The 16242-nt window shown below is 33.9% G+C and overlaps 1 protein-coding gene across 7 annotated transcripts in view; it reads right to left on the bottom strand.

Annotated features, from left to right (window-relative positions):
- SEC16A (SEC16 homolog A, endoplasmic reticulum export factor) overlaps positions 1-16242 on the bottom strand; it is a 51466-nt gene that overhangs the window by 5305 nt on the left and 29919 nt on the right. For 4 of the 7 annotated variants that reach the window (XM_007475306.3, XM_007475305.3, XM_007475309.3 and 1 more), the window contains 13 exons: positions 15319-15459; positions 14079-14192; positions 13601-13793; positions 10652-10915; positions 9707-9789; positions 8063-8110; positions 7708-7860; positions 7022-7102; positions 6394-6450; positions 2992-3106; positions 1340-1477; positions 852-937; positions 247-321 (listed from right to left, as the gene is read on the bottom strand). In XM_007475306.3, the coding sequence (XP_007475368.1) occupies positions 247-321; positions 852-937; positions 1340-1477; positions 2992-3106; positions 6394-6450; positions 7022-7102; positions 7708-7860; positions 8063-8110; positions 9707-9789; positions 10652-10915; positions 13601-13793; positions 14079-14192; positions 15319-15459 (1548 nt within the window). The remainder of the gene's footprint in view (positions 1-246; positions 322-851; positions 938-1339; positions 1478-2991; positions 3107-6393; positions 6451-7021; positions 7103-7707; positions 7861-8062; positions 8111-9706; positions 9790-10651; positions 10916-13600; positions 13794-14078; positions 14193-15318; positions 15460-16242) is intronic. The other 3 variants (XM_007475307.3, XM_056812686.1, XM_007475308.3) reach the window with 2 other exon arrangements.

The raw sequence follows: 16242 nt of genomic DNA, 5'->3' as shown, positions 1-16242 counted from the left end.
TCTAAACCTTAAAACTATTGATTTTGGAACATTTAAAGAGTCATTTAAAATAGAACTAAGTAGTGTTGGAAGAAAAATTAACACACTTGACAAAATTCATTTAAGTCTTTGTCTATTAGTCTTTAATTTATACTTTGTAAATCAAATATATTAAAGGCAAAGCTTAACATCTTATTCAAAAGTTCAAACCAATACAAATGACCAAGAAATCATTATAGTTTCATCTGAGGGGAGAAAAAATCCTACCTCTCCTGATTGGTGACCATCCATATTTGAAGCTGCAAGTTCAGAACCAGGTGGCAATGTGGCAGAATTTAACAACTAACCAGAAAGAACAAAAAAAAAGATCACAGCTGTTCAGGTCAAATGATGTTCAAATCCTTGGTATCAGGCAGAACAGCAATGGATTGTAGAATGAATATTGTCTTACTCACAGAAAATATTTTTTTTCTGATAGGCTACAAAAGAGAAACTTGTAACCTATATCCTAAGGTCAAAATTATCTTTATTCCACTGGTACTATTAAAAGAAAATTACTCATTTTAGAATATTATTTTAAAGGATTTCCTTGACTATTATAACTTAGTAAAAAATAAAATCACTAAATTACAATACATAATGCACAAAATTTCCAACCTTTCTATTCTCAAGTTGGTGTTAAATGGGAAAAAATAAGTTTAAGCATAAATGAATTTTTTTAAGAGCACAGCGAACATTCATTTCCTAAAGTTAATTATAAATATTAAATATTTTAGGGGTTTTTTTTGGGGGGGGGTAGAGGACAAGTGGGAAGAGGGAATGAAGGAGAGAGAATTAGCCCATTCTTTAGGCTTTTCTACCTCTTTGTTTACCTGTGGTTCAGTAGTAGGCTCTAAATCAGGTTGGTATGCATCTGGTAACTGCTCCTCTAGACCACTGTTTTCCAAAGGCTGCTCCTCTGCATTAGTTTAAAAAAGAGAGAGGGAGAGAGAAGGTGAGAGAGAAAAAGAGACAGAGAGAATGAGAACACCATTTTGGCATTATTAAAACCAAAATCTCTTAGGGGTACTAAGTTATAATCACTAAAAAAAAAAATTCCTTCAAGGTCCTTCTAATGGTAGGGTCATCCTGAAAGTGATTACAAACTATCAAAGGTACAGATAGAATGCTGGCTTTTCAATTTTAAAATCTTTAACAAAGGTCTTTACAAGAGAAGCACCAGAAGGTCTATACTTAGCGATCAAACTCGTCACTTATTCTTGAAGCAACAAAGAAATCAGCATTTAGAAATAAGGTTTGTTATTAATAAGATTAATGGCAAGGCTTTCATAGAGCAGAAGTTCATTTTTGTCTAGCATACCTGAATTGGGTACAAACAAGTTTGAAGGAATAGGAAGTGGTGCTAGTGGGGCAAATAAATCAGAGGGTGCAGGAACAGGTCCACTTTGTTTTGTTCCACTTGGATTTAAAACATCAACATAACGAGCTCTTGTTCCTGCTGTGGAAAAAGGAATCCTAATTAATACCAACATAATCAGCTTTTTTTTTTTTTGGACTAGATGACTTCGAAGGTCCTTTTACATTTTATTTTATTTATTTATTTTTTAAACATTATTTTATTTGGTCATTTCCAAACATTATTCATTGGAGACAAAGATCATTTTCTTTTCCTCCCCCCCCCCCCCCCACCTCTTCCATAGCGATTCCACTGGATATCACAAGTGTTCTTGATTCGAACCCATTTCCATGGTGTTGGTATTTGCACTAGAGTGTTCATTTAGAGTCTCTCCTCAGTCATATCCCCTATCTCTCCTCAGTCATATCCCCTTATTTTTTTAAATACCAAAAGTTGTTTTTATTTTGTTAGGGAAGAAATGACAAGAATTTAAAAACTGTATGCAGTATCTTAAACATTGTGAATTTAGGATTAGAGCCAGAATATGTGTGTAGCTAACTTTAAATACTATGTATATTCTTGCCTATCTTTCTTCTTTTGGTGGGGTAGGAGGTAGAGAATGGATAAAAAGATTATTTCAGGGGGCAGCTGAGTAGCTCAGTGAATTGAGAGCTAGCCCTAGAGACGGGAGGTCCTAGGTTCAAATCTGGCCTCAGACACTTCCCAGCTGTGTGACCCTGGGCAAGTCACTTGACCCCCATTGCCTACCCTTACCACTCTTCTGCCTTGGAGCCAATACACAGTATTGACTCCAAGATGGAAGGTAAGGGTTTTAAGAAAAAAAAAAAGATTATTTCACCACTTTCTGTCTACATTATTTTCTCTCCTAAAGTCCTATTCTGATGCCTCATTGTGTCATGGAGGTGATCCTGATTTAAGAAGTCTAGGCCAATATAGTGCAAACTCTGGCATATTCTTCCAAGATAAGAAACTTTGATATAAGGTATCTGCTGAGCTAAGTAAGCTCCCAAGAAGCTAATGAGTAGGCTACTGTAAGGTAATAGATTTTTTTCTATTATAAAAACTGAGGAAAAATCATCTACTAAGAGAGGTCTTGGAACTTGTTTCAGTGCAATATTCAAATCAATAAAATTATATATCCTTGAAACTTAAGTTTTTAATTTCTTCTTTAAAAAATTTAAATTTGAATTTCTCCACAGCTACACAGGAAAGTATAGTATTTATCAATCTATAAACAACATGAAGTGAAAGGAGCTGAGTCCCAGACCTGGTTGCCTTTCTTATTACCTCTGAAAATAGGAAAATTCCTTTCTTCTCACTCTAGGTCTCAGGTTTCTAATCTGTACATGAAGGAGTTGGACAACATAATCTCTTAGGTCTCTGCTAGCTCTATATTCTAGGATTCTAAGACCCTACATGTACTAAAAGAATTGGGTTTGCATGTATACATGCCCACACCTTTAAGTCTGTAAATGCTTTGAAAACGAAGCAAAAAACTAACTTATCAATCATATTTTATACTTCTCAGATCCTAAAAGTATTTGTATGATGAATAAAACATGTTTTCTACAGTCATTCCAATTTGATATTATTACCTGCTTTTCTGGAAAACATATTAACAGAGGCATTAGGGGGGCCACCAGGACCAGAAGGAGCAGCAACCTGAGGAAGCTTAGGAAATGATGTTGGAGGTGGAGGTGGTGGCTTGTTCTGCAAGGGAAAAAAAGATTCAACAGCTAACTTAAGGAACAAAATAAAACATAATCTGATAAAAATTGAACATTTCGTTTAATGAATTTCAAGAGTGAAAGATAAAATTTCCAAATATAGCTGGGAAATAATCCCTTTTCTGGTTCTTAAAAGTCTTTTCCCAATAGGAAGAATTTAAAAGAAACAGATTTTTTAAAACTTTTTTACACCATATAACCATAATAAATTATAAATTCACAATAGGTAAGGGACCCGAATATTAAAGATTATACCATAAAAAAATACTGGAAAAGAAACCAGATGAATTATGTTTCATGGCTAGTGGGGGAATAACTAAAAAAAGTATAATGGAGGAAGGCAAAAAATAAAAAAGATAATAATACTCATTACATTCCACTAACAAAATCATAACAAGATAAGGGAAGAAGTCCTCTAGGAAAAAAAATAATTTCATCATATATCTTTGCCAAGAGTATACAGAGAATACCAATATAGTAGACCAAAAGCCATTCTCCCATGAATAGTCAATGGATATGAATAGTTCTCCCAAAAATTATTAATAAACAAATGTTTGGTTTAAATTATTAAAGATTAATATAATTTATATTAACTGGATGAAGATATGGCCACATAGATGCTAATACTTCAGCTCTCCATCAGCGATATTGGATTTACAATTACAATAGCCTGATTAATATTAAATAACAACTCATGAGATCTCCAACACATTTTCTCTACTAATATAAACTCAATTGTACTCCTAGGCCTAATTATTGCTGCAACTGGAAAATCCACCCTATTCGGTCTTTACCCATGACTTCCTTCAGCAATAGAAGAACCAAGTATCAGCCCTACTTCATTTTAGCACCTATAGTTGTAGCAGGAATTTTCCTTCTAATCCACTTTCACCCTATAATAGAAAACAATCAGATAATCTTAACAATCACTCTATGTTTAGGAGCAATCACAACATTATTCACAGCAATCTGCACAATCACACAAAATGATATCAAAAAAATTGTAGCATTCTCAACCTCTAGTCAACTAGGTTTAATAATAGTAGGTCTTAGCCACCCTCACCTAGCCTTCTTCCACATCTGTACACATGCTTTTTTCAAAGCCTTGTTACTTCTACATTCCGATTCAATTATTCACAGCCTAAACAATGAACAAAATATTCAAAAAATAGGAGGTCTATTTAATACACTACCCATTATATCATCTACTTTAATAACAGATAGCCTAGCTTTAAAAGGTATGTCATTTCTGGCAGGTTTCTACTCAAAAGACTCACTTATTGAAGCCATAGACATATCATACAACATGATACATCATACAACAACAAATACATGAGCTCTGACAATAACACTTATTGCTACTTCTCTTTACTGCTATCTATAGCCCAAGCATTATCTATTATGCCCTTCTAGGTAATCCATCTTCACATCTATATCCCTATTAATGAAAACAATACTTATTAATCCTATCACACGATTGGCTATAGGAAGTATTTTCACAGGATTTCTCTTAAACAACATCCCACCAATATCATCAATTACCATAACCATACCCATCATAACCAAATTATCAGCCTTTATTATTACCCTTCTAGGCCTTCTAATTGGAATAGAACTCAACTCCTTTACTAATAAACTCAATAAACCACACTACTAACTTCTCAAATATAATTAGGGTATTTCACTCATATTATACATCAAACTTATCTCCTAATAAATTTTTTTGCAGGTCAATGAATTGCTACCATACTAATTGATCTAAACTAATACGAAAAAACACGACCTAAAGATCAAACTAACATCCATTCTATATCATTGTCATTAATAACTTCCAATCATAAAGGTCTTATTAAAACATATTTCATATCCTTAGTGATCTTAATTATCTTTATTCTAACATTTATTTAACCTATACACAAGAACAATTTATAACACAACATAAATAGTAACAAATAAGATTCATCCTAATAAGGCTAAAGCCCATCTGCAAATTAAAACTGTGAGGCAGATAAAAAATGGAAATAGTCAAAGAAATGGTAAATATTGAGAAGTTGTCAAAAGATAGGTACATTAATGCACTGCTGGTGGAGCTCTGAAGTGGTATAATCATTCTGGAAAGCAATTAGGAATTATGACAAGAAAGTGACTAAAATGCTCTAAATCTCTCTTGATTAGAGAAATACAAATTAAAACAACTCACATCTATAGGACTAGCTAATATGACAGAAAAGGATTGATGTGGGAAAATTAGGACAGTAATGCATTGTTGGTGGAGCTGTAAACTGATCCAACCATTCTGGAGAGTGACATGAAACTATGCCCAAAGGGCTTTAAAACTTTATACCCTTTGATCCAGCAATACCACCACCAGGTCTGTAGTACAATGTAGAGATTATAAAAAGGGAAAAAAACTTGTTTCTTCAAGATTTATAGTTGCTCTTTTTCTGGTGGCAAAGAATTGGAAATTGAGGGGATGTCCATCAACTGGGAAATGGCAACAAGTTGTGGTATAAAATTATAATGGAATAAAACTGTGCTATAAGAAATGATATGAAGGATGGTTTAAGAAAAACCTGGAAAGACTTACATGAACCAATGCAAAGTGAAGTGATCAGAGCCAGGAGAACACTGTACACAGTAACAACAATATTATATAATGAAAATTTATGAATGGCTTAGAAACACACAACCAAAGTCAATGATAAAAAGAAACTTCTCAAAAATACGTTAAAATTGTTAAAGAAGCACTTTTTTTGTAGTTGAAAGAACTGAAAAATAAAGTTCATGTTAATCTAGTAGGGAATACTATTTATGGATAGCAATGGAATACTAGTTACTTCACTACAAGAAATAATCAATATGGTAAATACAGAAAAATATGAGACTTTGAATTGATGCAAAGTGAAATGAAACTGGTAGATGAATATACACAATGAACAAAGCACTGTAAATGGAAAGAACAGCAGTCAAAAAACAAAACAGAATTTCATTAAAGTATAAAGATGAAGAGACAGATATGAGAAAACACTTCCCTCCCTGTCTGCAAAATGGGATGACTAAGGATATGGAACAATGCACATAATGTCAGTTTTAAACTTCCCCCCCCCCTCTTTCTTTTCTATCCGTTACCATAAGGAAAGGCTCTCTATAAGAGGGATGAAGTATTAATGGGAAATGAAGGTGATACAAAAAGATACCAATAAAAATTTAAAAGGGGGGGAGAAGAAAGGCTTTTCTTTCTCAGTTGTAATAGATGGTTAGTTTACTTACCTCTTCTTCTGGCTCATCTAAATTCACCCAGCGCTGTTTCTTTCCATCCCATACAATCTGTAAAGATTTAAAATCAAATAAAATAACATAAAGAGATTAGTTTATGACATTTAATTCTTGTAATTTATCTAGCTGATTCAAAATTTGTCAAAAGTTCTATATTAGGTTGAAATACAGTAGAACCGCTCTTAGACAGTTTCATATCATTTAATAACTATTTTATGCATATGCTACTTATTGTTTTTCAGTCATGTCTGACTCTTTATGACCCCCATAATCAATATCATGACAATACTGTCCATAGGGATTTTCTTGGCAAAGATACTAGATTAGTTTGCCATTTCTTTTTATCTTGGATTAAGGTAAAGAGGTTAAATGATATGCCCAAGGGCCAAATAACTACTATTTAAGTGTCTAAGACCCAATCTGAACTCAGATCTTCCTGACTCTAGGCTCAGTGCTCTATCCAGGAGCCACTTAGCTGCCTCCATTTTATCCATATACTCACTATCAACTGCTAATATATTTTTAGTTTCTATGAAAATGTCTACATTTGCATGGTTTTAAATATATTTATAGACTAAAAAAGAGATGAACAAATTACTTGGTTATATTTAAAAACACTTACTGATTTGTTTGTGTCATCTGGCAGATGAGCTTCTGTCTTTTTTTTCCCATGTATCCAGCGAGAAAACCAAGACTCGCCACTCTACATGTTTAAAAAGAAAAAAAAGAAAAAGAAAAACAAACATGTGGAAACTTTTCTTCTTAAAAATACCAACAAGCTAATGAAGGTATTGTATTATATCATCCCTAAGAATAACCCCATTTTGTAAGTTAGGGAGTAAAAGAAAAGAGAGCCAAAAGCAAGGCCAAAAATATGTCTTAGTCTTGTTGGGGGAGTAGGTCGAGACTGGGTCTCTACCTCCAGACTAGACATGCAGCAGCCACTAATGAACCTGATTCTCCTACTGATGCTGACTGTCACATGAACTTTTGACCTGTCTGGTTTCTGACTTTGGGCAGCTTGTCTCAGGATCTTATCACTCTCACAGCTAGAATTACCGCAGATACCTGATTGCCTTAACCTACTACAGCAGAAAACCCCTAAGCTCCAGTGATCTACCAACCTTAGCTTCCACAGTGGCAAGGTTTTAAAAGCATGTACCCCAATGCCAGGATCCACATTCTACATTATAAAATATTCTCTCAAATTTCCTATTTATCTTCATGTATCTTATAAGACTTTATACACAAGAGCTGATCTGCTTTTACTAAAAATCATTCTCAAAGATCTTTATCATATGCTTTTACCTTTTTAGGTTCCTTGGACTCTTTTTTGACTTCTTTGGTTGGTCTCTTTACTTCAGAAGCAAAAGTTGGAGAAGGAGAAGGCTGCTGCCCAGCAGAATTAGAACGCTCTCGTCCTTTATAGGATTCAGTATTTGGACATTTTCTGGAATACTCCTATTCCAAAACACGGGAAATGCAGGGTTTAGGTCAGTGCTACCCTTACATACTGACTTCAGAGAGATTAGAAATCACTTTCACACAAACCCTAAAAAAATGTTATTCAGATGGCAAAATAATGAAATGATTCAAACTGAAAAAAAAAATCAGCTATAAACAAAAATGGAGAGCTAGTAAAAGTAGCACAGATGTACCATACCATGTGTGCTGAAGACTGGGAGGTAGTTCTGGATCTTCGTCCTGATGCCTGGTTAGATAAAGTGAGCACATGCTTATTAGTAAGCAACTAAATAAAGACTCTTTGCAAATACTAAAATTTTTGGATAAACATTTAAGTAAATTCTGATGCACAATGAGAAGCAGCTTGGAATAAGAAGCACATTTGCTCTCCAATCTTGCAGAAAATGAAAATATTACACTTGTGAATTACACACCGATTTTAAACAATTTTAAATAAAAGTTTCTATTAGGTTAGACCAAGTACCCACTTTTAATTTTTCTAGGGACAAATGATTAAATGTTGTAAAAAGTAGAATTAGAGAGACATCATGGATAAAGAGTTGGCCTTAGGGTCAGGAAGATCAGGGTTCAAGTCCGACCTTTGACATATACAACTATACAACCCTCAGCAAATCGCTGACCCCCTCCCTCTAAGTACCCTAGGCAGCTCTCTCTAGTGTTTCATAACAAACAAGAAGAGCAGCCAGAATTTCTAGGTTGCTCCGATTATGCTAGTTTTTACTGCTTTAGAACAAGTCCCTTACTAGGAACTCCAACCCCTATGAAATCACAGGTCTGGTTAAAAAAAAGGGGAGGGGGGGCTTCAAATAAACTGATCAATGAAAACTAACTAGAATATAGTTTACTGTACTTAAAAAAATGAAAACAACAACAAATTATAAGCCCTGGGGAAGGTATTTATAAGAACATTCCTTATCTTGGGTAACCAAAAGTTTTTTTGCTTTTTTTCAAAATTCAGGTCATTAGTCTTCAAAGTCTAGCTATCAGACCCAAAAAAGGTTCCTAAATGTGCAAAACACTTATTAATAGCTTAAATAGGGAGCAAGGCATTTTTAAAGAAGGCATTGAGAGCTCATAAGAAATTCTGGCTCAGGGTCCCAGTAGATAGAGTACCAGACCTAGAAAAAGAACTTGGGTTCAAATCTGACCTCTGACATTTCCTAGCTGTGTGACCCTAGGCAAGTAATTTCTCACCAATTGCCTAGTCCTTACCACTCTTCTGTCTTAAGAATTGCTACTAAGGCAGAATGTAAGGGATACAAATAAAAAGAAAGTTAGCTGGCTGCTCTACTTGGCTAGTTTGTTGTGAGACACTGAAGATATTTAATATAAAAAAGCTGAAATGCAGTGAAAATATCAGAGATCCAGCAGAATAAAACCTCTAGGATGGTAGGAGCATGGGGATTAGGGATTCAGGAATATAAAATACTAAAAACTATATAATAATGATAAATATGAATGCATGGAAATATGCAATTATAACAATATATAAGCAATTTTATATATCTAAGTATTTTTACTTAGTTGATGTAACTGTCCTCTCATCTCAATATTAAAAGATCTAGTCCTCTTCTCTTTTTTTCAACTTATCTTTCCACCATTACTTTAAACATTTTATAGGGAATTAATTTTTAAAAATGAAACTGTAGAATTGCTTCCTTATGTAAGCATTTAAAAGTTAATTAAAAAAAAAAGCTGATTTGATGCCAAAATTCCTTTCTCTGCTCCAGCTGTTTCTCTTTCCAACTATAGCTGAAGAAGCAGCAATAGTATATATCATTGGTATAAAGGTGACTATATAAAATAAATACAAGTTGAGTACCAAATTGGCAAATTTCCCACCAAAATCCTCTTCTCTTTGTTCTGAAAGAGAGTTCTTAATGGATGATTCTTGTGGCACTCTTCCTATTGATTAAAAAGAGAATTATTGGAGTTTTAGTATTGTTGAACATTTAATGAAAACAAATATAAATAACAATGATATAGCATGCAAGTTCAGGAACATACTTAGCCTCTTGATGGGCTTACTTAAAAAAAATACTGAAGTTTTACTTAACAATTTCAACTCTCTAAACCACGTTTATATATTGATTTTATAAAATGTAAACAAAAACAAGTCAGACACAAAAACTACAGAAGATTTAGTTTTCTAATCCATGACAATTTTTATTGTGACCTCAGGACAAAAATGATAATCCCTTAAAATTGAGTTTCAAGTAGAAATTCCTCAGTTCAATCTAAGGATAACATCCTAAAGTTTCTTTCATAGGAATGTACACTATTAGTTATATTCAGCATCATGGTTTAAATTCTTTTTAAGAGTGCTATTCTGATGCCTTTTCATGGCCTAGAGTTGAACCTGGATTCTTGAAGGCAAAACCTGAGAAGCATAAAAGTGAATAATTTCTGCAACAAGCTAGAAAGACTTCCCAAACTCAAGAATGACTATCACTAAGCACTAACCTGACTAAGTTTAGAAAGATTTTAATCCTCCTTGCAAATATTTGGCCAGCAAGTGATGTTTTTTGACTGCAGCAATTTATCAAGATGGTCTCTCTACGGAGTTATGGAAGGTTTGGCTATTAAAGCTTGGAATCATTGGAGGAAATATCCATACTGATGAAATTGCAAATACTTAAGAAGTACTAAGAAATCTAGTGTTCAAGCTCAAGTAATTTTAAACAATCTGATAGGTCTCCATCATGTGATTTCATTTAACAGAAAACCAAACCCTTCGGTTAAACACAAGTTACTTGAGCCAACCAACCTGTGTCCTGGATCCTAGAGTCTTCAGGTAGTTGATCTGTCACCTGGAGAGGTTGCCCACCTGGCGATACATTAGATCCTGGATACACAGCTCCATGCTCAGGACCATACTGATCTGAAAACCCAGGTACAGACAGTGGTGGCCCGTATACAGGGACATGCCCAACAGATCCAGGAGGCACTGGATAGAATGGTACATTGTCAGGTTTTTCTGATTGGAAGGAAGCAGGCATACTGCCTGAATTTTCAAGGATGGTCTGAGGAGCTATACAATAAAAGAAGAAAAACAAATAGCCTAGATTTTGTTGCACAAAACTTAACTCTCAACAATAGCATTTTGTACTAAACATAAATCACAGAATCAAATCATATAAAGAGTCTTTGTAGATCACTTACTCTGACTCTCTTCATTTTATACTATGTTAAGAAATAGACCCATAAAATGGAAGTTACTCTCCCAATATCACAAAGCAGGTAATGACAAAGATAGGGCTAGATAGTCAGGTTTCTAACTCCCAGCCCAGTATTTTTTTTACCGAATCCATGTAGTAACATGATAATATAGACATTATGTGTATTATTATAGCCTATTTAATTTTTATTTTAGTAGTTTACAACAAAAAAAGGAATATATTGGTATATTCAAAATTTGAGAGCTATCTAAAAAGCAGAAAAACAAGGTTAGAAAAGGAAAGGAAGAATGATTTTGTCTTAAAAGCGAAAAATTAAGAAATAGTAGTTATAATAAATTGTCAATAATACTTCAGACTGTTTCTAAAATTTAGCAACCATAAGTCACAAAGGTGATTATACCTTTGGTCCCAGCTAGTCTATTCCTAGGATTCTATCCCAGGAACATGACAAAAAAGAAGACTTGTCTATAGAACAATATTCAAAGCTGCTCTGACTGTAATAGCAAAACAACAAATAAACTTGAAACCACCTTTAAACAATTAGAGAAAGGCTGAATCAAGTATAGTATTATTTATGTACACTAAGGAGAAGCAGTGGGATACAGAGTAATAAAGAGCTGGTCTCCCTCAAAACAATGGGTTCAAGTTCAATGTCTCTCAGACAAAAAATAAATAAATAAAAAGAGTTAAAAATCTCAGCCACTGGCCTAGCACTGACCTCTCCATATCCCAGGCATCTTTCCAGCTGTAAGTGGAAAGGCAGTCTCCTCAGGAGGTGGTGTGGTGTTCCCTACAGCAGGGGTGTCAAACTGGTGGCCACTACCAGATTAAAATGTAATTGGGAAATGTTTAACAAAATAAATAAAAATATAATACAACATAGATAATGTAAATTTGTGGTTTTCTAAGTCAATATGTGGCCCACAGGAATCTGTTTCTATTTGAGTTTGACACCATTGCCTTAAACCAGTATGATCACAGGTCCAGACAAAAACAAATGCAATGAAATATTATACTACTATAAAAAAATATGAAGCACATGAGAAGAGAGTGGCACTTGAAAAATATTTTGCTTCTTGATTTGTGTAGGGTGAGATGGGAAGGATGGGTGTGGGAAGGGCTGTGATGTTATTTTCTTGATGATTACTAAATTTATAATCCAAAAACGTCTTAAAGATGAAGTCATTGAAGACAAAGATCTTACAAGCAATTTTTATGCACTTACTTTTTATAATGTGTTTAATAAAAATAATAGCTAGGATTTATATAATGCCTAGTGTTCTATCTAGGTACTATGTTAAGAGCTTTAAAAATATTATTTCGTTTGATCCTCATATCTCACGGAGGTAGATGCTATTATTATCCCCATTTTACAGTTAAGGAAATTGAGGCAAATAGAAGTTAAATTGTCCAAGATCATATAACTAGTGTCTAAAGCTGAATTTGAACTTGTCTCCCTAAGTCTTTAAGGTGGGCCATTAGTAGACTATAGTTGCAGTTCTATATCTGAATACAGCTTATATACAACTAAACTGGTAAGCTTCTTAAGGAGAGACTCTGTCTTAAATTGATCTCCTCTAAAGACTCCCACAGTAAAAGATTAAAGCAATGTCCACTTTATAAGAAACGAATAATGAGTAAGAAAGAATGAGTGAGTAGAAAAGTTATCAAAAAAGATCCTGACCAAAGACTGAACAGCAAGAGGAAGTAAATGGCTCACATCACAAAATGGGAACCTGCCACAAGAATATAGAGTAAACAAATTGTACAACCTTATATGTCTCAGATTAAATGAAGACATAACACTCTTAGAAGACGCAAAAATTGTACTGACTACCAGGAAGTAAAGGTATCAAAGGGGACCATGGACTGACTTTCTTTTGGTCAACATAATTAAAACCACAACTGAACCAGCAGTTATGCTGTAACTTCTCTGCTTTTTAAAATGCCATGGAGGCACAAAGCCCTACTCATACTTACCCATGCATAACAATTTTTTTGTACATTTGTGCTGATGTAAATTACTTTTAGTCTTCCTTGCAACAAATAAATGATAATTCAAAACTCCATATCAATGGACTGTGTCTAATGCCCCCCACTCCCCACCCCCGGCCACAGACCTGTGTTAAAATGAGTGATTTAAAATCTGATATTTAGTGATTAGGCAATGACAAGAAAATTGACCAAAATTAGCAGGACAGGAATTTTCTAATTAAAATAATATGTATTATAATCACCTTGATACTGCTAGTATTAAGAGGTGATTTGTTTACAGCTATCTGTTGTGATGAAGAATAGTTCAATCCATGATATAATTAGATACAAGGCACAGAGAAGCCATTATGTAAAAGGATTATATATATATTTAGTAACAATTCCTAAAAGATCAAAAGCACTTTCACAAAGTGACTAATTGTCCTACTCTTTCCCCTCAATTACCCATTTTCTCTTTTGTTCCCCGAGTATTCAAATGTGAAAATTTCAAAGAATTCATTTTCAGAAATATTTACTTCTCAAAGAGAATATAAAGCACTTACCAGAGGGCATAAGGCGAATGCTTTGGTTAGACTGCTCTGTATTAGGCAACAATGATGCTAATAATGGATTGTCAGTTCCTGGGCCAATTTCTTGACCATGTCCTGTGCCATCATATTGCTCCAGTTCAGAGCTAGGTGTACTTGGGTACTGATGTGGAGTTGCTCTGTCCTGATTCCAAATTACATCACCCTCCTATAGGAGAAATATTTCAGCCATTTTTCAAGAAGGTAAAAATTTCAGGAAGCATAATCTGCATTATAACAACCTGAATTGAGCATAAAATATTAATTAGTACTTCTTACTCACTTCCTCACAAGAGTAACAAATAATCTAAAGTCCTTGTTTTTGTCAATTAGTAATTCTTATAAAGACAATCATTTAACATTTACATATGAAATCTCCAACATGTAAATTAGGTAACAATTTTCCCAAACAAAAAAGCACCAAATTGTCTTATAATTAAAATTAATTCTCTACCTCTATTTGCCTTTTCAATTGCTGAAGCTGTATTAACCAAGTAGGTTCAATAAATGATTCTTGTTCTGGTTTCTCTTTTATCTGAGGATCGAAGAGTCGTAACTGGGAGGCTATCTAGAACAGCATGAAAAATGAAGGCTATTACAAAGAACTGCCAAACCAAAATCATTTTTTAAAACAGTAAAAGAGAAAGAATAAAAATAGGTTTTCCAGAAATCTTACTCATTTAAAGTTGGTTTATAGCATGCGCAGTAAATGAAGCCAGTTCAAAACCTAGTAAAACTTGGGTTCCAGTCTTATCTCAGAAATAAACTGGCTCAATGACCCTGGGACAAATCACTTAACCTCTTAGCACAGAGCACTCAGAGGCTTTTCTATACCAGTAAAATCACAGGTCCAGATCTCATCTCTTTCTTTACATATTGTAGGCCTATAACCTGACTATTTTTTTTTTTTTAAACCCTTACCTTCCATCTTGGAGTCAATACTGTGTATTGGTTCCAAGGCAGAAGAGTGGTAAGGGCTAGGCAATGGGGGTCAAGTGACTTGCCCAGGGTCACACAGCTAGGAAGTGTCTGAGGTCAAATTTGAACCTAGGACCTCCCGTCTCTAGGCCTGGCTCTCCATCCACTGAGCTACCCAGCTGCCCCCTAACCTGACTATTTTTAAAAAAACTTCTTTCCAGTTAATATTTATTTTCTCTCCTTCCCACTTTTTTCCTATTAAGAAGAAAATAGAAAAAGAAAAGTCTTTTAACAAATATGTAGTCAAGCAAATCAGCTGCTTATTTCTAATGCTAGACAAGTTTGTTCATCTTTAAGCATTTAGGAGTAATAAAAGTAAATATATTGTTCTGCTTAAAACATCACAAGTATGAATAAATTTACAAATACTACTACTACTACTAGGGGGCAGAAATATATTTTAAAGTTCTATGCTTCATATAAAAGTTAATGTAACATTTTATTCCATTTAATGACATTTCTCATATGATGATGAACAAAGACCATTACTATGTTCAGTAAACTAAGATCATCAACAAACATAAATTAACATGAATCATAAAATGAACCCCTTTACTAAAATAGACATTAAGATAATTAGAGGAAAATAATTTATGCAATTCCTATTAATGTTTGCTTAGTAACCAGTTATTATAAAAAGAAAGCTTAATTTTTTAAAAGTTAGTATTTCATTTATATAAGTATATATCATGATTTTCAGTAAAGAGAGTAAGTACCTGAATGAGCTGGTTAATCAGCACTGGTGAATACTGGCGTGGTTGTTTGAGAATGGTTTTGGAAATGACTTCACAGTAATGAAAGGCTTGTGCAGCGAGTCCCATTTCAGCCAGTCGACAAGCATAGATGAACTTGAATACCTAAAGGAACCAAATAGGATTGTACTGTAAGTCTTTCAATTACTATCTGGTCATCTTCCACTACTAATGTTCATATTTAAAATGATCATATCTGAATTGGCATTTGTTGCAAGGGTTATTAAGTCTTTAAGCTCTGGCACTAGTGATCATACTCATTTCCAAATTCTTCCCTTTCTTCTCCACAGATTAATTGGGCATAAAAATCAGACAATACCCATGTATCTCTAAAAAGACATTCTAATATTTTAATTTTTGTTTCTTCTCCAGAAAAACCTTTGGCTTTGGAATTTTATAATGTCAAGAATGGCCATGACTCAAAATGACCAAGATCCAGGGAAATAAGTTTTTAGTTTAGACATGAACCATGATAGCAGAGACTGTTCTAATATAGATTATTATTACAACTACCTGTGCTACAGTTTAAATTGTGTCCCCTAAACACAACATAAAGTTAAACATTTCCTATGATAGGTCTGAGTTCTGACCTAAACACTAGGAATGGAAGGAATTTCATGGTATCATCCAACTTTGAGAAACTAAACATTTTAGGAACTAAAAATCCAAAAGGTTTTAAAACCCAAAATACTTAAAGATCCTTAAAGCAAATGGTTTCTGATTTACAAAAGAAAACATTTCTTCAGGATTATTATCCACTACCTACCTTTCTCTTATATCTTTCATATCAATCTCTACTTAGCAGCCAAAATAGCATTCCTTAAGGATAAGTCTGGTTATGACACTCGTCTCCATGTTCCCAATATAGGAATGCACCCTTTCCCCCTC

Source organism: Monodelphis domestica, chromosome 1, assembly GCF_027887165.1.
Source record: "Monodelphis domestica isolate mMonDom1 chromosome 1, mMonDom1.pri, whole genome shotgun sequence".
NCBI lineage: Eukaryota > Metazoa > Chordata > Mammalia > Didelphimorphia > Didelphidae > Monodelphis > Monodelphis domestica.
This window is presented reverse-complemented; position numbering and strand designations above follow the sequence as displayed.